Below are 23,939 nucleotides of genomic sequence, written 5' to 3'. Positions count from 1 at the left end.
TTGCTGTAATCACACTTGGACCCTTTCAATATTCCTTCGAGAGGGATAGACAACCGCTATCACATGGGTCTCTACATATTGATCAAATGCTCGAACGTGTGGTATTTCGGCCAACTCACTAGCTCTACGCTTATTTATTTCATTCATCTTAAACTCGAATCTTTCATGATGTAATGAAAACAGGTCTTTTATCTCGCATGATATCATTCGTGCTGTCAGAATGATTTTATAAAAAATATAAATGTAATCAACTGTGATTCCTTCTAAGATCCATACACAGGATGAGTTTCAACGATCTTGTCATCTATCTATACGATTCCAAGTTATCTATCATAATCATTGTTGTTCCGTTATTGTCTGTTTCAGTAAAAAAATATATAATATCTGCAAATAGGATATAACACTCTCATTATTTTATAAAATCATCAGATATACCGAGATTGACTCTACTTTAGACTCCGACCCTTCTCTCAACTGATTCTTAGTTATGGAGTCGGAAGTTCAAAGTAATTTTCAAGTAAAGACATGTCAATGGAACTAATGATTCATTAGCTTAATCTCTGAATTACAGGGCGGATTAATGTGACATAAGTCTATACTAGTACTAGAAGATGATTTGTAGAGAAGCCGGAAGCTTGTAGGGTTCACACGCTTGTCTAGGCAGTGAGTCGGTCATTGTCGCTGATCAGATTTAGCACAGCCGACGTACAATTAAAGTCAAGTCAAGACGCGTCATGTGGAAGCATGTGAGTTGGGATGGACTTGCATTGGCGAGAGAACGTTGAAGCGGAAGTAACCGGTCCACGGTGGAAGATATGCGTTTCTGAGCGGAAAGATTTCTAAAGAGCAGCTCAAGGGAGGCACAAAGAAGTCCGGAAGTCACGGGGCACCTAATAATAGACATCCGCGTCCAAATGTTGACTGGCTCAATGATTATCAGGAGTCGAGCCAGAACAAAAACCACTTGATTGTACTTCTCGCCATGCGGTACTCACATCTCCAGGCCCCCTCGACAATAATAAATATATGCTCTTCGCTGAAATTATCCCTGAAACCGTTGAGATGAAGAACAACTGAACTTCTCCCACCGTCACTGACGTCTTGAGCAAGCAGTACATACATTCCAGAAGTGCATTATTGACAAATCGCTGGTGTAGGCAGCTTCACTTGTACCAATGCCACTCCTCCAAATCACTCTTGTTCCCTCATCCATTCACTCTATCTCTTACTATAACTCTTTCTCAATTACTTTCCTCTCTCTCCAAGAAGCCTCACCCCCATCCTGGCCTGCTTGCGTAACGTCCGTTTTGCTGACAATGAGCAGTCAGTCACTCTCCTTACCCCCGCCATCAACATCCCTTGAAAAGTTCAACATCATCACTCTGAAGTAGCTTGGTTTGCAAAACAATAAACATATTATGTAGTAATATTTTGAAGTTTCGTCATCTCTTGGCAATTATTCAGAGTTAGAAGCAGTTGAGATTCATAGATTGCATGAATAACGTTATCATAAAACTATTTCAAAGGCATGCAAGAGGCGAGATACGACGTTCATTAAATTTTGAATTAATGATACATCTTTTACAGGGGTGAAAGATTTGTGCTATACTCGTAAATTGCTTGGATGTTTACCGAAAATAATTAGATTGGAAGAAACATATTAATTACCTGAATTATATGCACCAAGTTAGAAGTTTACCCATAAATAATTTCCCCTGAAATGAAAACATTGCTATTTGATTAATATCAATTCAATTTTTTTCAGAAAGTGGCTTCTGATGCACTTGAATCTATGTTCAAACTGGAAATTGTCATTATTGAGACAAACTCAATAAACACATTAACAAACTCATGTTCTCCTGACCAAAAACTACACATCTCAAAGAATTGGAAATATACAGTGTACCGGGGGATAGGCTACCGGTTGGTAGGCATTTGAAACTCATGAGCTTTATATGTGTTGTGTATCTGCCATACACTAAATAATAATAATGATATTGAGAATAATTTTGGCAATATCTACACTATCCACCAATTTCAATTGTAATTGTATTTTGAATACTCTGAATGGTGATATTATGAGAAGGTAGGCCTGCAGTGAATGAACACTCAACAATCAGTTAAATTTATGAGTCACGCTCATAATTGTACGAGCAAAAACACTGATTCTAATTGAACGAGTTCTTTGGATAGATACATTGTTATCAACCATTATTTGCCAATAAAATAATTGATAGCAGCTAGAATGCTGTAACAATTGTACGACAAGGGAGTTGATCCGCTAATACTTTTATCCAGGCATTATAATGTTGAAAATCGATTGGCAGGAAACGAGCAGAAGTCACCCGGGATGAGAGGCAAAAAGCAGCGGCTCCGGCTCTAATGGATGTAAATAGGATGGGTTTGACAATGTGTTCAGCGGCCATCAGCAAACAGTCATTATTCAAAACAATGGCCGGCAGGACAGACGCCTAATTACAATGGCCAGGGGACACAGGCAACAGCGGACAGCGGCCCAACTCCAATTTATCACAGCCTCGCAACGTTCACGTGATCCTTTTTAAAATTCCGTCCAAAACTCTCTCTGACAATTATTCCCACCGATTTGGATCCAATTTACAGCCCAACAATGCTGATGGAATCTAGAATCTTAAATGCAGCATGAGAGCATTCATTGAAGAATATAATTTGCTGAGTGAAAAATAATCATTTCACAATATCTAGGCATTTGATACTGGAAATGAATGAATTTTCAAAGTCCTATTGAAATTACAATGATTGTTCATAATCCCTACTACCTGAATGGAATAATATTACTCCATTCAATTATAAAAATGATCGACTGCAATCACTTTTGATCAAACGTATCCAATTTATTGGTGAGGAACTTTATTATCTAATTAAATAATTATTACGTCATGTTCACAACTTCACATACTTATCGTGTCTTCATTGGAGGGTGTGAATGTAATTGATCTTTTGAATTCGACCATTGAAATAATTTGAATAAAGCCAGCAATCTTCCATTTAGTCCTTACGATATCAAATTGATTTATATAAAGTAATTAATTCAATAATAATTAAATAATTAATTTATACAAAAGCATAAAACATTTATTAAGAAAGAAGAAATTATAATAACATTCATACAGAAATGTTCTATCTAATCACAGTAAATTGAGTTTAATTCCCAGAGGAATGCAAAAATTTCCCTCACAAAGGCCCAGTTGCACAAAAGCCGGTTAAATTTTAATCCTGATTTACTTCACTTGAACCAAATCAGAGAAGGCCATTTCAAAAGATGGATTTACTGGAATTAATCAGGATTGAAAATAACCCGGCTTTTTTGCAACCGGCACTAAGTACCTGATTGAACGATTACAAAAGTTCAACAGCTGAGTCATAATTTTGACACAGTCCCACACACATGAACTCGCTCACTCACTTCCATCACCAACAGACGACGAAATAATTATTATTTACTGTTTTTCCAAGGATGAATAATAATTATCTTTTCAATGTCCTTCAGCGAGTTTTCCCAGGGATGAGACCTAGTGCAATCGAATCTTTATATCATAAACCTACTATGTTCCAAATTTCGTGAAAATCGTTAGAGCCGTTTTAGAGATCCGGTGAAATACAAACATATAAACATATAAACATCTAAGCAACCAAAAATCTAAACATATAAACAGTAGTTGTTCGTTTAATAGTATAGGATTTATATTTACCACAATAGGTCATTTGTATAGGTTGCACAATAATAGTACTACCTCTACTAATTTCTTAATATCGAGGCACCGAGCTTCGCTTGTTATTTTTATTTATTGATAAGCAGAACACAATAATTCTCTAAAATGATCGTGTTCATATTTCACAGCTGGCTATAATATGTCATCTTATGAATTTCGGGGATGCGATTTTTTGTTTTCACATACTCACTTGCTCACTCACTTTTTTACTATCCACAGCTGTTTCAGCCAAGGATGAATTATCCTTTCAATGAAGTTCAGCGAGTTTTCCCATGGATGAGACCTAGTGCAATCGAATTTTTATATCATAAACCTACTATGTTATAAATTTCGTGAAGATCGTTAAGGCCGTTTTCGAGATCCGTTGAACATAAATAACCAGATATAAATATAAGTATAAATATACAGAAATTGCTCGCTTAATATAATAGGATTTTATAACAGTTTTTTTGAATCATTCATCTAATTGAATGACTAAACTGAGTCGTAGAAGCAAAAACAGGCATGACCCTTACTATTATCAACACAATTTTGAAAAATATGGATCAAATTTCCAGGTTATATCCAAATTTCTGTTTATGCCAATGGGTTTTCCACTCCAAGAATAATCCGGGGGAAATTATTAGCCTAATATCAATCTTGAAGTTTGATAATAAAACCAGTGAACACAAATCAGTTCCAAAGTTTCAATAAAAAATATTGAATTTGATTCCAATATCAGTTTTAATATGATAAAGTTCCCAAGATAATTGTTACTGTATGATCAACATTCTCTACGAGTTGAGTATGAGCTGAAACTGAGTTTTTTCTAACAGACAACTCTAATCGACCAATTCTCATGGAACTAGCGTAGTTCAAAATAATCGAGTTATTGAAAAATGATAGATTTTCTCACTGATATGAGTTTTGTAGCTATGCTACTTTCAGCTATGCTATCAGTTGTCATCCAACGCACATCAATTTCCGGTTGTTAAGGAAAGGTCGACTACCTGGACAGTGTCATTGCTGAATTAAGCCGCTATTGAAAGAGTTGATTATTTACATCGAATGATTCGTTTCGATTCCGTGGGAATTGGCATCTTTTTGGAGAAACAACTCAATAAAGTTGAAAGCTTATTGGATTGCTTTATCCGGTTATCCGACTCCAGGCTCGCGGAAGGGTTTTTGGGTAGCAAAAAGGACAGACGTATGAAAAGAGTTTAATTGATTTTGATCAATATCCTCCAGGGTTTTGGAAAGGGGTTGCAGAAAATTACAGATTGAGAGAAAGGATTTTGATGGTTTTGCTGAAAAAACGTTTCTCAAATTGAATTATTGGAGGTTTGCAAGAGGTGTGATCAGGTAGCAGGTAGTGGCCTATTGATAGGCGTGAGAGATGTGCGACCCGGGAAAGGTTGTCTCATGCCTTCCTGGGTCTAGACCACTAACTAGGGTCAAAAGGTTCCTCTTATTTTGCAATCGACAGTCAGTCTTCCAGAACCACGGAAAGAGGTGAAGAAAACTGCGTAAAAGGGGTGAAACCGCAGAAAAAATATTGACGGGTCACGGGGTGAGCTCATCGCACGCATCAAGGGTTAGTGTGTTAATCTAGCAAGAGGGGTGTGATTCTTCACGAACTAAGAGTGGTTACCAAGCATCAAGTAGGCTACCCCTCAAACAAATGTTTCAATCAGTCATATATTTCTTCCCATCACTTCTGTCTATCAAAACAGTCAAGGAATAGTAGAAGAAGCAATTTAAATAATTTATCATTGTTTATCATCTGTACAATTTACATATGATAAACAATAATTAATTAAATTGCTTATATTTAATATAATATAGAATATATCTCTTATAATTCATCTCCTTTATTGATCTTCAAAACCATTTTTCATTGATATTTTCTATTTTTTCGTATTGGAAATTTGATTACTCACATTATGTAAAAGAAATATGGAAGCGAACTAATTATTGTTTGGAGTGTGACCATTTATTTTCAAAAAATCAACGAGGAATATTTTCATATAAACAGAGAAAAAATCTTTTGATAAAACTTCTGTAAATCTCAAGAGGGATTCATTGAATTTCCTCCATATCATCCATTGTAAGAACTGTTCTCTATATTTCACTTTCTCTATGAAAAATTATCTGAAAAAAAAAAAAAATATATATATATATACATTCACGACGATCAGCTTCACGATAATCCAATAAAGATCAACCGACGTAAAATTATGCCATCTGAATTCTGAATGATCCGATGTGCAGCGAGAACCTGACATCAATGCAGTGAAACTGATATAAATGCAATGAAATTCTACAATATTTCAATGGGACTGGAACTTCGTACTTGATGCTTGGTGACTTACGTAAAAGTATTCTTCAACTATCTATAGACCTAATATGTGATTTTCACTAGGCCTACTTGCTATTACTGATAATATTACAATCCTCAGCAATAAATCATTCACTTCAACAAAATGAGACTCTTTAGCAGAAAACATTCTAGTATACCAGCAATCTAGGCATCATACTCTTTCCCACATTACCACTGTGCTGATAATAATTGCTATCATCACCTCAGCCATCGATGTGATGCCGTTGCTACTCAGGCCGAGTGGGATCGGCGACGGTGCTTGAAGGGACTATTATACATGAACTTTATTGCGGTGGCGGGGTGGTGCGGTTTAAACGCGACGGGCGATTTATCATCTTCGTTGTACAACAACACTCTTTGCCACTCGACGCGATGAGTGCTGCCACAGGGGGCTTCCCTCCACCTCATCCACCTCCACCTCCACCTCCACCAGGCCCTATCTGTTGCGATGATAATGGATGAACTCTATTCTCACCCTGCCGTCTCGAGATCCCCGTTCTGCAGGCTGCGTCTCTCCATGAAGGGCTGCCGGCTAAAGAGCGACTTCCTGCCACTATTGTCTTTAATGGTGACCCCATCCCGGCCGCAATTATACCCTGCATTATCCCACTAAGTGACTCTCGGCTCTCGGCCGCCGCAATATACGCCATCGTTCCACCAGGCCTACTTGCACTCTGCATCGCACTTAACAATCCTTTTTGCCATTTTATCTCAGTTCTCCTTCAAACAGCGACTGTGTCTTAAAAATTCTAGAGTAGATTCTATCGAAGATATCTTCTACTTGCTTGTCTTGGTTCATTGCAATCTTTATCTTGGAGTATGGTCAATAATAATCTCTTATTGGCTTGTGCAATTCCATATTTTGCCAGTCTGCTTCTTCAGATTTTCCATGGCAAGCAACATGGCATTACAGAATTATAAGTCTCATGCCTTCTTATAATTAGTTATGTATTGGAAGTATTTGTTTTTATCAATTCTTACAATATATTATATAATTAATCGTTTTAGATGAAGATAATTTTTTTTTCAAGGATATGAACTATCATTTTGGAATAAAAAAGATAACAATCACTTTTCATAAATCTATGACATGAAAGTGATTTTAATTCTTCTTGGATGGGAATTCTTCATTTATTGAAGTAAACACAAGCCTGGTCTGGTAATGTTTTATTGATAATAATTATGTGATAATAATATTCATTTTTCAAAACATTCTCAACAACATAAATATGAGCTCGTACATCGGGCTCATAATAATCGTTTGATGGTGAAATGTCGACATGTACAGTAACATAAATCAAAAACCAGACAATAAGCTTACTTTTTATTGCTTGTTGCTTGACAACTTTCCTCAAAAAAAACATATAGCAGATCACAACCCAAATGATGCATATAATCTTTTACGTTAGGTTTCCAAAAACAAAAAATTTCTCTTGATTTGAAATACATTGCATGATGATAAACAGGTTGCTAAAATTCTTGCTGCCGATGAAAACAAGGAGTGGCTGCGAGGAAGGGTTGCTGATTGGTGCGTTTGAGATTGATGCTGGGAATCTGGACGGGCTTCCTAGCACTCTCCAACGCACACTCACGCGCTAGGAAACCCGTATTTCATCAAGTCAATTCTCTTGTGTGGTCAAATGTTACGACAAACTTCACCTCGTCCCACCATAATGAATCGGTTACATCTTTCCGAAAAAACGAGTGAATTATAACAGCTTCCTAGAAGGGTTACTGCTTCCTGTCCTATAGGGAAGCATCTAGTTCTAGATACGCAGTTCGTTTTTTTCTAGGAATAACCAGACCTGGGTAGTTTTGAATGATCTTTGACCTGAAATCAAGTTATAAAACCTTGTTTGGAGGCTGTGTTGATTGGTTTCCAATTCAAAGAGCTAGGAAACTATTCTCCCATGTAGTGTAAATAGTAGTCGTTATGCATGAAATTGTGTTCAACATATATTCCATTTTCATGAGGAGCTCTTTCATGTGTGCAGTATCAATAATAACATAGCCTTTTATCACACAAATTATATTATATTACAATTTATACAGGAATGAAAATAAAATATTTCTTTTTGTTTGTTGTTTACATATAATAATAATAATAATAATAATTTCAATTTCAATTTATTTCATTTAAAGTTACATAGTATCATATACATACAGTGTTTTGATGCTCCTATAGACTATAAAGTCTATTATAGTTTCTATCTGGGATTTGATATTCAAGTTCTAATTTCTACCACTTGAATCACAACATTAGTCGCTCTATAATCTACTAAATCGGTGCTCAACCTTGCAGACATTATTGTCTCTTGCATTTAGGTGGCTGTGAACAGCTGACTAGCTGAGCCAACATGCACATCAACAATATTACAACACACACACAGTCATAGAATGCAAAAAGAAAACTTACCCTTCGAAGCTTCAAAAAAACATTTATTATACTACAAACTGTAATATACACTCTCTTAATCATTTTCAACTGCTTCTAAAGCACTTTTTTTACGATATTAAAATCATTCTTATTTCATCATTTAATCTTATTTAATCATTCATACATAGTTTTTTCTTTTCCATTTCCCATTGTACGGTGCAGTTTACTATTGTCTACTATGTGCAAACTAACCTATTAGAATATTAACAATAATCTTCAACATATCTTTTTATTCAACAATTCTTATAAAATAATTCTTAAGTTTAGTTTTCATTTCATTTCTTTGTAAATTTTTCAATTCTGGTGGCAAATCGTTCAACAGGTAAGGAATTCTGTATTTTAATAGGTTCTTACCATAATTATTATTATAACGCTGTGCTCTAAATAGCCTATTTCTCAAACCATAACTTATTTTGTTTATTTCCCTTAATTCATCTTCAAAATAATGTCTGGACAAATCAGTGTATTTTGCGAGAAATTCTGGTGTCATAATACCCAATATTCCAAGCTCGACTCCATTAAATAATGTGTTCCCTTCTCTTCTAACTACATCATACAACGGCTGTCTCAAATACACTGGTGCTAAGCTATGAATTGTAATACCATAGAATATTATACTTTGAATCATAGAGAAAAAGAGAATTCTTTTAATATTTATTGGAAAACAGTGGCTAATTCTAGAGCATTTGTATAAAGCAGCTTTCATAATTCGCAGCATCCTATTATTGTGTGAATTGAATTTCATGTCTGCATCAAAAACAACTCCTAGATGCTTAATATTCTCACTGAATTCCAAATCCTGACACCCGCATGTGTTTCTTAAATCATGATATCTTAGACATTCTGCTTTATGGCAAATTAATTTATAATTGTACAAACCTACGTTAATTCTAGGATTTCTAAATATAATTACCTTTGTTTTCTGTGAATTTATCTTGATACCGTTGTTGAAAAAATATTTATTAGCCAAACTGAGATCCTCTTGCATGTATCTTATGCCCATTCTTAGATCAGTGTGTGTCATATATAGCAGGTTGTCATCTGCATACTGCAGCACCTTACTTTTGAAACTGAGACTAGCTAGATCGTTTACATACAGATTAAATAGAACAGGAGACAAAATGCTGCCCTGAATAAGTCCACAGGATTGATTATAATCGGTACTAATAAATTCACCTATACTAACATGTATTTTTCTATTCTCAAAATAGTTTTCAAACAAGTTGAATAGCTTTCCACGAATACCTATTCTATTGATTTTTTGTAACATAATTTCATAATTAACCAAATCATATACTTTTGTCAAATCTGTTGCAACAGTTATGACAAATTTATTGTCATTTAAAGCTTCAAATATATTTTCTGTTAGTTTTTCTAATAAATCTATTGTTGATTTTTTTGGAATAAACCCATATTGAGCATCATTTATTATGTTCTGATTAATCAGGTATTAATTCAATTGCATACAGATGAAATGTTCTAGAATTTTCATAATTACTGAGATTGATCCTATTGGCCTATAAGAACCTACATTTATCTTTGTTCCATTCTTGAAAATTGGTCTGAGATGTGTTATTTTTAGACGCTGAGGTATTTTTCTTGTTTCAATTATCCTATTAATCAAATGCATCAGGATCAGCTTTAGATAGAAAATGTTATTTATGATATCTTTTGCCCTAATTTTGTCCCAATAATAATAATAATAATATAATTGTTTACATATAATCTTAGTATTGTTTACATGGTGCTGTAAACAATTATTGTTGATAGCTTGATAAATACAGTAGCTGTTGAGTGTTTCAAATGCTTTATTATGAAAACATGTATATCAAAGTTATTCTTATTCTTATTCTCAAAGTAGTCTGTATAGTTGTTTTCTATTCACTCAATCATGTACTTATGGAGAAGTACATCGGGTCAGTCTTATGCCTTTAAGCTTCAACCAAAAAAATTGGATACCATTTCAGATTATTCTTATTATTTCCATTCTCCTCGTACTTTCTCCCAATGTATGAATTGGTGGAGGGATCAATCTCTACTATTTGAACTATATGAATTCAAGTGTGAAATAATGAGAAAAGTTAAGAGTAATTGAGAACTTATTTATGTATTTATCGACTGAGATGAAAGCATACGAAATTCAAAGTTATTTACAGTTACTTCAACTTCACACGTCAAAAATTGTCACTAGATCATAGTAGATCAATGTGGAAATGATATGATCTAATGGATCATAACAGATTAAAGTGAACATGTGAACATGCGAGTCATAGATATCCATTCAATTGAATGGAAAGTTACTGTATCATTTTCTTCTCAATCATAGTCAAGTTTACAAGCTGATAGAATTCTCTGGTCAAGATGGATTTATTTCTAGGCCACCAGTAAATAATTCATTTTCACTGTTTCTTGAATGAGTCAATCATAACTTTGGTATTTATTTCATGAACTATTTTCAAATTGATGATTGATGATACTACTTTCTCATACTTTTTTATATTTCAGCATGATCACTACATCACAATACTACTTTGTGAATGAAAGTTATGAGTCCCAAGTATCTGGAAAGAAATAATATTCTACTGATGAATATACCCTCTTAGCAAAGTAATAAGTTCAATTGATAATTCAATTACAACGGAAATCACATCAAAATTATGTAATCTATCTTCCATTACAGTGGAGGAAATTAAAATTGAATATATTGAAGAACGTCCATCTGTCTTGGAAGTTGATTTTTAATTGCCCATGTTGACACATTCTCAATGGAAACGTCACTTGGATGACCATTGTATTTTAAATGCTGATTTATCTCACCCTGGATAGTTTTACATTGTTATCGTACTTGGTACCAGACAAGAAAGCATTTCAAACTAAGAATAAAATACCGAGCTTTGGTTCTGCTCTACACTTTGGTATCTGGATTGAAATTGGATTCTCGAAAAGATCGTTTTGGCAATACTTAACTGTTGGAGAACGGGTGTCCGCTGATGCGAAATTGAATCGCACTGGAGGGAGCTGGAGAAAGAGAGTATGATTGTAAGAATGGAGAGAGAGAGAGGAAAACAAAGAAATAGAGTGAGAGAAATGAGGGCTTGTCCAGAGGCGCCCTCAGTCACCACAGCCTCAGTCGTCTCTCCTCTGCCCATTATACAAAACTCAAACGGAGAGAATGGATTTTAAAGATACTGCAGGCCGATAGCAAAGTCAATTCAATGTTTATTGTCCCTGCAAAGCTCACTGTCCATTCCTATTATCGTTTTCCTTTTTCCAGACCTTGAAGAATCTCCTAAGAGATCGCCTGGTAAGAGGATTGGCAGGACGTGAGTGCATGCACATGTGTGAGTGAGATGGAGTTGACCAAATGATCCTGTAGAATGTGAAAAAAGAATAGAGAGAAGAATGGGAAAGTCGCCTGCCTTACTCTCTCATAATAATGTGTGCGTCTCTCGGAAGCTGAACAATTACATCAACAATAACGACTCTGTTTTCAACTTGGAAATAAAACCAAGAGATCGTCTGCACGCTGCCTCCCCCCCCCCTCAACGGTCAAACGTCGCTTTAGTGCTTTAGTATGATCACCTGCTGATAATATGAGTCAACCAAAGACCAACATGTCCATCGGCAACTGAATTCAATCAGAATTACACTTTCACACTAAATTAATTTAAAATTATTTAATAAAATTCTATATAAATTTAAATTTGATTGTTTTATTCTGATTTGTATGATCACCTGCTGATAAATATGAGTCAACCAAAGACCAACATGTCCATCGGCAACGGAATTCAATCAGAATTACACTTTCACACTAAATTGATTTAAAATTATTTAATAAAATTCTATATAAATTTAAATTTGATTGTTTTATTCCGATTTGTATATTCAAGTTGATGATTTAGCGTATAAATTTAAATGAACATAACCTACAATAGCCTGTTTTTTTTTCTTTTCCGACTACTGTATTGTTTACTCTATCCAATAAATAAATAAATAATTTCTAAAAGTTGAACTACTACAATATTGCAATTTTTTTCTCTCCAACTGTTCTATTTATCAACGTTACGGGTCCTCAAATCTCAAAACAGTCAGATTTCAGTTTATGATAGAACCTCTTTTAGTGATTGCCTATATCTTCTTTGACATTACCTGAGAACTTCCCAGGTTGCCTCTATTGTCTCCTGTTGATACTTCGAATAGAGAAAACAATTAAATGATTAATCAAATACTTCAACAAGTCTGATATAAAGAAGAACAATTCACCCCATGTCAATTTGATTGATTCAATACTTTACTCATTGAAAATTATGTGATCTCATACTATGAATGTTAATAATTGAAACTAGAAACGCTGGCAGTGAAGGAAAACAATTATCAATAATCTGCAAGAATATAATTTTAGAATGGATAACGTTCATTGCACTCGACAATGCAATAGATTCCATAGTAGAAGTATATATATCTTCAATTGCTTAGGATTTCAGGTTGGAATTGCGAGATAAGATGAGATTGTAATAAGGTAGCATACGAGCGGCCACAGTTTGTGTATTGATAGCAGCAGAGTGCAGAGTGCCTTGGGGAGTAGGAGGACTGAGGGCTGAGGGCTGCGGGCTGAGGGTTGAGCTGGGTTCAGCTCAGATGGAAACCCATGAAACTACTCGAGTTTCCTCCGCAATGCTTTGTGCGTCTTTCCCCAGACCACTTTTAAATAAGTTTACAATTCCGAGCAGCTCCTCGCTTTATGTTATCTCCTTCCGCACAACCATTACATTTCGCTCACTCACTCTTATCTATCTGGCCATGTTTCTGTCTCTGCTTCGTTGTGCTCCCTCTATCGTGGCCATTCCTCTTGATGCTTTTCCACCGCGACGTGATAGCGATCGCACAATCTTTTCTCCGAATGGGAATGACCTGCGCTCTGAGGCTATCCATTCCTCTTCCTTATCACTTCCCCTCCCCTCTCCCATGCCTCCGCTCACCCCTTCCTCCACCTGCTGAGCTCAGCTATCTAGCCGAAGCCTTTCTTCTGGCAGAACAGTGGCGAATCCGATCCATACATATGTCTCCGCCCAGCCAAGTCTTCTCCTCTCATCCTTGCTTCGTTACAACACAAAACCTCAGCACTACGTGAAACCTCCCACTCTTCCCTATTTTATCATGAATACAATTCAACATTACTGATATCTGCGAAAGGTTACAGTTAAATTCAGATTGGAGAACTCCATCAACCAAAGACAGTTACAGTTCATCTAAATTTCCTGAGTAGGCCTGTGTTTGAAACAATCTCTAACACTAATATTTGGAAAAAGTTTTCTTCATCATTATTGAAACTTGAAAAATAGCGTAGATCAGTAGAAAAACTAGATTCGTAGATCTTCACCAATTAAGGAATGATTAGATTTTTGAATTTCTTAGCAGTTGGAAACAACATCTGATGGAAATTTTATAAGAAACAATTCACAGGAAAGGTAGATTTTCCTCAATGATTTGTTCCATCTTCATTCAGAGAATAGATTGAGAGAATTTATCCAAAATCGAATAATTATGATCTAAACATTTGATATGATCATATTTGAATTGGTGAAAAATACACTACTCGTGATCAAATATCAGGTCATCTACTCCAACCATGAACAATCAATCAATTCCCTCCGGTATTCAACTGGTTATTTATCTCATTGGATTTTATTCTACATCTTGCTTATCATGGTAGCTTTCAATATCAAATTGTATTACGATTTTACTCCGATGTTTTTTGGTTCCAAATGATATAGTTCTACTACCTTTTGAGAAGCAGAAGCAATATTTGCTTGTGAAAATCGTTAAGCTATTCAAACTCGACATTATCGTCCTTAATAAAATCCCTCCCTCAATAATGATTATCATTCATCAATGAAATTCAACTTACAAATACAACTTGTTGCATTTATACACTGTTACTATCAGTTTTCTTATATCACAGGATTTATTCTAGTTAAATATTGGAAGAGCTCATGTTCCCTCTGAAATCAATTTTATTCCAAGGCTTCTTTGAAGATTCATTTCCCAATAATTATATTTTTTAACCGTCAGATTCCGGAGGACAATGCGACAAGCTTGTATTAGGAACCATAATTCAAGTACAAAAACTATGATCCGAAAACACTCGAGCATCAGTTCTTGTTGTATGATGCCTCTGCTGACAGACAATAGATATGGGGAATGATCTCTCTACTTGGGGAGAGGTTTGAATGTTGAATCTTGAGCATCATTTCACCGGTTGAGTTTAGTGATGGAGGGAGGGAATGAAGCATGGATTGACTTTGGTTGTGAAGGAACTGGGTTTCCACACACGGCGGTCGGTGAAGAAAAGAAAGCACCTATTGGGAGTGATTGACGCGTAGATGAGTGGACTAGTGTTGGACGGGGGGAGGGGTTCAATAGTCCAAGTAGTTTATTACGAGTGAGCAGATCCGCGTCGGTCGGTTGGCGAATGAGAAGGAGGGTCCACTCATTATGACAGAAGGATCCGAATGACTAAAGGGGGTGTATTGGAGTAGTGTTATGCTAGCTAAGAGCATTCTCGTCTGTTTATTTTCCATGACAAAAATGCGTGATAAAACAGAGGGGTTCAAGAGGTCTTGAATTGTCCGTTACTCGATTCTCAATACCTTTTCTGCGAGGAATATTTTTCCTCTCAATAATGAAATGCTAAACCAGATAAGACTATGATTTTTGTTATTCTGGAGTCCAAGTAGCTCTTTGTGAGTCGAAAATTAAGAAATATTGTTTACAATCAAGAAACCCTTTGACATTCTCTTAAACAAGAATCTATTGGAATGGTCTATTCTATCTGGTTTCAGATTTGAATTAGATCAATCAATATGCATACATCTCAGTTCTGGATTTTGGAGCGTATTTTTGGAATTGTAGCTCAACTGGAGACAAACTGTTATTGCATTTATTCATTGTTTTTATCAGTGTGAAACTCCATATAGAAGCTGTTGATCTCTCCCAGTCATTGCTATATCATTTGTGATTGTATTAATAGACGAATAAATGAATATCTAATCTGTTCCAATCCATGAAGAGCTATCTAATCAATTAATCTCCATTCAATTTAATCCTGAATCTACTGTAATTAATTGTACAGGAATATCTATCATTCCGAGAGTCCCTTATGCAACTCAATGGCTGTTTTCACTCTTAACAATTTCTCGTGAAGACGCCAACCAGAATGACTATACTATCCCAATCAAAGGATTTTCTGGGTTTCGTGTCAGCGAGAAATCGAAAGAGTTGAAACTAACAATACATTGTCGAGGAGATCTTGAGCCAGCTGACTTGAAACCATAGTAAGGTAAATTGCATCATACTTGAAATTTAATTTAACTCATCGTCTGCCATAAATTGGAATTTGTAACATTGATAAGCCATTCTAAGCACATCTTTCTCATAGAGCAGTCAGATAGATAGATAGATAATTACCTTTATTGATCACACTTTAAAATATTACAAGAGTGTTGTGGGCGAAGTTGAGGAATAAAAGTCCTTTCCTCCACTAAACCCAAAAAGTCAGCAGAGATTTCAGGATAGATTAGGATTATTAGCATAATTAATTATGATTGATACGAGCAACAGTTTCTCACTGTTTCAATAGATTGGGAAGATTGTTTGTTGTTCTTTCAAAGAGAGGATCTCGGTTGGATAAGGAAATAGAGATGTTAAGGAGGAAGGGGGAAGGAAGAAGGATAAAGATGAATCGATTGTGCGGCGGCGGGCACAAGTGAGACCTTGGACGACGGATGGATGATCGAAGGAAGAGACAGGGTTGAAGGATGAAGAGAGCGATCAGTGGTCCAGGGGCGAGAGTGATCCGTGGAGGGGATGCAGGCTCCGCCCCGCCAAAGCAATCCCGCCCCTAGTTGGGTCGCGAGCGAGACTGCGTGGCGTTATTGCCAGTCGCTTGCAAGCCATCCTCAGCACATCTTCCCCATCAGCTGCCGTGGTCATCCCTTATCAGTGCGTTATCTCTGTTACCTTGGTCGGTGGCCACCCCGGACTATGCTAGCTGTGCTCTCTTCCGGGCTCCAGCCTTCCTCACCACATCATCCTGCCTTTGCTCATCTCATCAACAATCAGTGACTCTCAATCTTCAACTCACATTCTGATTTACAAGACATTATATATCTAGACATGCCTGGTGAGTGACAGTGTTGATCAATACTTAACCATCCATGGAACCATGGAATAACATTTAGTTGTGAGTAGGATGACTGATATTAATAATAGCTCAGGTTATTAGAGTTCTATTTTGAAATACTCAAAATTCGACATTTTTCGACACACTTCACGGACCATTGACCCTTGTAGAGTTTCAAATATGATTCCATATTTTTTTAAATATTTATTGTTGTACTAAATTTGAAAACTTGTTTCAAATTTGGAATTTTTAAACTTTTCACTAGCTGAATATAACATTAAACATCGATGAAGAATTTCTGAAATACTATACATCCTGCAATTCCATCATAATAACACATCTTGGAATTTGATATCTGTAGACTGTAATGTTATATACAGTTTTCCCTAGCTTCTTGGCGACTATTAATTCTAGCAGACTATAGGAACAGACTTGCATCCCACATCTCATTCATCTTTCATCCCAACAACTGGTACTACAGTCCAACTCCAAAAATGATTATTCAAATTCTGAAGTCACTATAGCCTCCTGATTTATCTATCGTCTCCTTAGAAACCGATCTCAAAACTATTAATTAATTCCTTCTCTTCATCCACTCATTGCTTCAAACTTCAACAGGTGGAGAATCCTATTATTGTTTACTTTTTCTCTGGAATAGTAGCTTGTTCATCACTTCTTTTTTAGATTTGATCATAAGGATCACTCTAGCAAAGTATGATCCCGATCTTATTTGTTATCTAATTATATAACAATTGAATCTCACCCTACTCAATTTGTAATACTGTTGTTTAATAAATCTTACTATCGAATAACTCAAATCTGGAAGGATTCGAAAACATGAATTCATGTATGAGATTGCACAAACACAAATCTATATCACAAAACGTTTCACATTTCATACTTTACAAGAGCTATCTCTCATTTTCTATAGCTTTCTTTCGAATAATCATTATCATATCTTATATTATCATATCATAACTTGTAAGCAATAACGATGAGATTCTCGACCGATTTCTCCTCTCTTATCTCCCTCATTAAATAGAATCGCAGTGAATTATGTGCATGATAGTTTCCAGAATCACTGAGAATATGAAATGTATCATTGAATAGTAAACCGTTCCCACCCTCTATTAATGAAAGACTACTCTACTTGGCAATTCCTCATCCAGTCCACCAAATTAGAATAATTATTGAATGTCTGTTGAATAATTTCATCATGTTATCTCATTACAACTGTGATCACAGATTACGGAAAATTTAACTGATAGTCCAATTAGAAATAATAAGTAGGTACTTTCATATTGTTTGAAATTATAAATTCAACTGAAGCACAGTTTAAATTATTATACAAGAAAGTAATCAAATAGGATGGATAAATCAAGAACGGTTGTTTGTTTTATGTAATAGATTATGCAGAGGAGAATGTTAAAAGATGGAATAGACTTTAGATAGAATCTTGATAAGACGTCTTCGACATTTAGATTAAAAGCTTAATCCTGTAAAAAATGATATTCCAACAAAAGGAAATGTCTCTCTAAACCGTGATATAATTTCAAGTTCAACCTTAAACCCAAACAAAACACTGACTGTGTTTATATTATGCTCAGTTCTTGTCGAGATTTATATTTCATTTCTCTAGATAGAAATATTACTGCAAACTTAAACGCTTCAAAACTCAGCATCTTTCATTTGATGGCTGAAGCATCTTTCATTTATCAGTTATGTCACTTGTTGGTTTAGAAACATCACCTCATTAGGTTATCCATTCTGACTAAGTGTGAAGCTCTCCTATTTGCTACCGAATAGAATAAAGAAACTTTAGTATAAAAAGAGAGTATTTTAATTCTTAGTTTCAAAATATAATATCAGGGCACCGAGCTTCGCTCGTTATTTATTTATTGACTTTTGATAAACCGATCACAATTCTTTAAAATGATTGCGGAAGTACTAACAGGCACAGCCCAAAACTGTTTCTTTCCCGAATTTTGGTTCAAATTCAGGTTCAATTTTCTTTACAAACGATTGAATTGTCTAGCAAGATAAAATTTCTCACTGATTGGTTATGATTACACAGCTGGAAATAATTCTGTCTCTCTCCCACACAAGCACACGCATCTTCTGTTATCGAGAGACTACGAAATTATCATCGGTTTTCCAAGGATGAATTATCCTTTTAATGTCGTTCAGCAAGTTTTCCAAGGAATGAGACCTAGTGCAATCGAATCTTTATATCAGAAACCTACTATGTTCCAAATTTCGTGAAAATCGTTAGAGCCGTTTTCGAGATCAGTAAAACATAAATAACCAGATATAAAAATAGCCAGATATAAAAATAACCAGAGATATAAAAATAACCAGATATATAAATACAGAAATTGCTCGCTTAATATAATACGATAAAATAGTATGGTGTTACTTTGTTGCACCATACGCACGCCTCTCAATCTAGAAACTTGTTGGCATCCTTATTCGCTTGTACAATGTAACAGAGCGTTATCTATTTTACACCTGCAAATCAAGGAGAAATTTCTGCAACCTGCCGCCCACCAACTGTGGATTGTCACGATTTGTTTGATTAGTTCTTATTTTGACTGCCGTAACCGAGCCGCGTTTACATCTTGTCTCCATCTGACTGGGCCACCGCAGTCTGCGATTAATATTATACAACTCAACTCTTTTCAGTGAAATATCAGTTGTTCCAATGTTAATCATCGATATTTGATATTTGGATCATTGTTCAACAAGTGCACTCTGGTGTTTAAATTCATAAAATAATAGAGTTTTCCATGATTATTGCAGAAAGTGTTTGGCATTTTGTTTGCGCAGAATTCATTAGGCCACTGTAAAAATTTGGCCATATAATATCAATATCTTCATGATATATAGAAGTATATATTTTCCTTGATAGTTCTGGATATAATCAATTATTTGAACTCATACTATAGCATGCACTCAATTAGCAACCTTCAACTATTGAGCATATTATTATATCTCCCAAAATACGAGTATTTAGAAAACCCTCTCAAATAGTAAAAAAGTATTTCAATTTTCTCGTAGTATTTAGAAAACTCTCTTGAATACTATAGGAGAAGTATTTTATTTTCCATTTATTAGTCGTGCCTCTTCATTTGATTTGATAACTATTGTGAGTAAAGAATACCACAGACTGTATTTCATTTCTTCTAAATGAATTACTTCAATTAAATGAGAGTAATTTTCGTTTCTGAAACATATTGATGCTTAGATACTCTATACTGATGTATTTCTTATGAATTGATATCTACAAGATCTCTACAAACAATTAGGAAGAAGGAAATTTGTGACGTACGTCACAAATGATCTAGATGATGACTATATTGCATCTCAATTATATTGGATAGAGTGTTCAATCTTTTGATCTATCAAATGTTTCTCCAATGTCATTCCATAAGAGCTTCGAACTGTTTTTTCAAGAGGAAATAATGGAGGGAGGTGGTGGTTTGGTGAGCAATGATTTGCGCAGAGTACAAGGTTGCCGGGCGAAAAATAGGGATTATCTGCGGTTTGGCAGAGGCAGATAGAGTTTATGGTGGCGAGCAGGTCACTGGTAATGGGCTGGACATGTTCCCAAAGCCGGAGCGCGGATAATGCGCGAGTACCCTTCGAAAATAGTGCCACTCAAATGACAAGCACAATATCTCTGTCTCACTCCAACAGCTCAGAGCAGCTTGTCCTATTATCGGCGCTTCTTATTTATTGTTATCGTGTCGGTTATATCGGGAGAAATGTACCTCGTATTTTTGCCACTGCGTAAGCTTCGGAAACGAATAAGCTCTAGCTTATATCACATTTTTAATGATAGCAAAATCTTTGTCGTCTGAGAAGAATGTTTCATGCTTTAATGATCATGTTGGATGATTCATTCTTCAGCAAAAGAAGTGTGGAACTTATTTTGAATTGAGTGATCATTGCCCTACTGCTTCATTGATTCTTTTACAAATCTCAAAAGAGATTACCAAATTGATCGTATCAATTTCTATTCGCAACCAGCGGTATTCATTATTTTTAATAACATTCATTTCTTTGTAAAGAATTCAATTCAATTCAAAAAATATTACTCTTATTACTGTTCACAAAAATGGGATATGATGAATTTCAGTTTTCTTCTGTTTTACACATCTTTTTGTATCATTTAGTCATAAGTTTTATGAATATAAATGAGCGTGGAGGATTGTTTTATAATATTACAAGATCAAGTTGTTTCGTAGATTAGAGATACTCTTATTGATATTACCTCCATTCATCTTCTCTTTCTTTGAAATTGATTCCTACAAGATACACACAATTAGGAAAATGTTTTTCCTAAATCCTCACTCAATCAAAATCAATAAATTTGATTTTTCATTCAGTTGACAAATGGAACGTGGATAGAAGCGTGCTGGCCTGACGATGCAGACCCATTTGTTAAGTTTTCTAGTTTGAGATTGAATTGTCAGATGACTAGCTTTGTTGAGTTGGGCCTTTGCAAAGACAGGAAGCCGAAGAGGGTGGTGATCATCCCTCTTCTTCAGCAAACAGAATCGCACCTGGAAGTTAAAAAGGCGCGATTATTGCATTCAAAGGTTTCATGTGCAAACTCTTCATCGTAGCCCTCTTCTTAACTCTCGCAAACAAATAATGACATCGAAGATTGGGCCGAGAATAGCTCTCAACTTTTTATCGTGAATTATCAAGTAGTTACTTGGTCAAAATCATTTCTATCAACATATTTCCTTTTTTATTTTTTGTTCAATGTATTATAATTGGTTTGACAACTCCTAAACTTTGATTCGACTCTCTGGTAAGCTTTTAAAAGCAAAGTAGTTTCTTTTGACAGTGATTCATGAAACAGATGGAGATGAATTATATGAAATTGGGAAAAGTAATATAATACAGCTATTATATGAGAGAAAAAATAACATGAAATACATTAGACCTATAGAGAAAAAATATAACATTATAAATGAACGAAGTTTTATAATAGGAACGATTTTGTGATGAAAATCTTCTTCTAACAAAAATGTTTTTCATTAGTAAAATAAGCATAAAACTTATTTTGAATTGGGCTAGTTATGTATTAAATACTGAGCTTGTGCTTGAATAAGAAAAGGTTAAGAGTTTTAGAATCAATCATTTTGTATTATCAGTTCATAAAAGTTCTCTGAGAGTATCCAATCAAGAGAGCTTGGATGAGCTAGGTGCTTATATTATTATGAGGTGCTTGGCGAGGTCTGTAGATATAGAAGGGAGAAGTATTGTTGAAACTAACAAGACCAAGTAGCATGCTGTTCAATTGAGCATGCGCAATCATGTTAAGTCAGGAAGATTACTATGGTTATTAGGTAAACTCCATTATGGAGAAATTAATTAGGGCTTAGTTTGTAATTTTGGATCGAACTGAAATCGCATGCCGCATGCGACGACGAAACAAAGCTGAAAGCGATCGCGCACAAAAGGTGTATTGCGTTAAAATATTGACAATCAGCGGCGTAATGCCCGACAACACCTCCTTTGACGGAGGCAGTGGAGGCGGCGGAGGCGGCGGAGGCGGCGATTTGGCAGCAGGCTACTGTTTGCCTGACTGCCCTGCCACTATTGCTATTTTAGTTTAATTAATAAACTATGTTTACTGCCCTCCCCGTGCGCGCGTTCAGCTTATTGACTTTCAATTCGGTTCATTACCGTTAATTATCGCTTGCCTCTTTGTAGTAACTGAAGGACAAAGACATGCTCGCACGTGGAGGGGCGAGCAACAACAAAAAGGGACCCGATCCTTTCGTCTCAAAAACAACAAGCCCCAAACCACCTCCGAGATGATAGCCGACAAATGTTTCAGATTAATTTACCTTCTTCATCTCAATCCGGCCCCCCACAATATTCTAGAACACATCTCTCCCCCACCACCATTTCATGACAATGGTCAACGTTGCAAATTTGCAGACCACGTAATTTGCAGAACTTGGCTGGCATAGGGGCAACCGCCATTAATTATCGACGAGCTCCCGTTTAGAAGATGTCTAGCTGCGTCATTATTTATTCATCTCCAATTATCAATTGTCAACGTTAATTATCTGCCATTCTATATTATCATACGGCCTTAATTTCAGCATTTATATGTGAATACGTTCAACATACAGTGATGAAATTGCAAATCACGTTGCAATATTCATCATTGTTCGCTCCAAAATTGATTTCTTTCTACTGTGTTGCTGCACAGTTTGATGACGTGACGTGATGTTAAGGCTAATGCTGGAATAACAGCAAATCTGAGAGAACAATATTCATTGGAAAATCGACCACTTCGTAGTTGGTTTAGCGGGATAACAATAATTCCAGTATCAAAGTCCTTATCATCATGTATGTGGCTAGGTTATCGTTCTTGTTTCTTTCAAAAAAATTATTTCCTGTAGCCTTACTACACAGGTGGAATTCGGCTATGAGAGTCAATCGCAATTTATAGCAATCACTCGAAAATATGTTATGAATACATATATTTTCACAAGAAAGCAAATTCAAACATCATTTCCTACATGTGACTGTTATATTTAGATTCACGTCAATGCCAAGTTCAGGGTTCCAGTAGTTCAAAAGTAGTTCAGAAGTCTCAGTGCAACTCAGAACAATTTAAATTTTCAATACTGATGAATTGAATCGTTTGGAAGTTGAGCTGGTTCGTCTAGTTTTGCTACCTTTGCTTCATATGTAAGAGAGTTATGTAAATCGTTCACAAGTATATTGTTGTAACAATTATCGATATTTTTATAGTGTTATATAGTGTTAGTAATGTTATTAGAAGATGTAGACTTTTTAATTTGATTTACTGTGTGAGAAATGATACTATAAACTGTAAATGAAGAGTCACGTGGGGAATAATCTGTTATCTCTAAATAAATGAATAGATCAAATCCCTGAATTCATTAATGAAATTTCAAAATGTTTAGTCTCTCACAATTTTCTCTTTTGACCCATCATGATGGGTCTATTCTCATCTGAAGTCGGACCAGCAAACATTGTTGTAGGTCGTAGGGATGCTGTTCACTCAACAAATAGATACCCGACATCCGGACCTCTAGATTAATGTTTATTACAGTGTTAAAAACAACTTAAATACATGCATCCGAATGCACTGCGATAAGCTGTTCTGTTGAGGACCGCTATCAATTTTTACGGCTCATCTTATTTAACCAGTAC

The 23,939-nt window shown here is 35.5% G+C and overlaps 1 protein-coding gene across 7 annotated transcripts in view; it reads left to right on the top strand.

Annotated features, from left to right (window-relative positions):
- The window catches only part of LOC111046016 (histone-lysine N-methyltransferase MECOM-like), a 136,233-nt gene that overhangs the window by 55,341 nt on the left and 56,953 nt on the right, over positions 1–23,939 (top strand). The window contains exon 1 of one of the 7 annotated variants that reach the window (XM_039423004.1): positions 16,483–16,730. The exons of 5 other annotated variants lie outside the window; for them this stretch is intronic. In XM_039423004.1, the coding sequence (XP_039278938.1) occupies positions 16,724–16,730 (7 nt within the window). In that variant the 5' untranslated portion in view covers positions 16,483–16,723. Of the gene's footprint in view, positions 1–16,482; positions 16,731–23,939 lie in introns of those variants that run through there. One more of the 7 variants, XM_039423023.1, reaches the window with a different exon arrangement.

This window comes from Nilaparvata lugens, chromosome 1, assembly GCF_014356525.2.
Source record: "Nilaparvata lugens isolate BPH chromosome 1, ASM1435652v1, whole genome shotgun sequence".
NCBI classification, from domain to species: Eukaryota; Metazoa; Arthropoda; class Insecta; order Hemiptera; family Delphacidae; genus Nilaparvata; species Nilaparvata lugens.
Note: the sequence above shows the minus strand (reverse complement) of the source record. Positions and strands in the feature narration are given on the sequence as shown.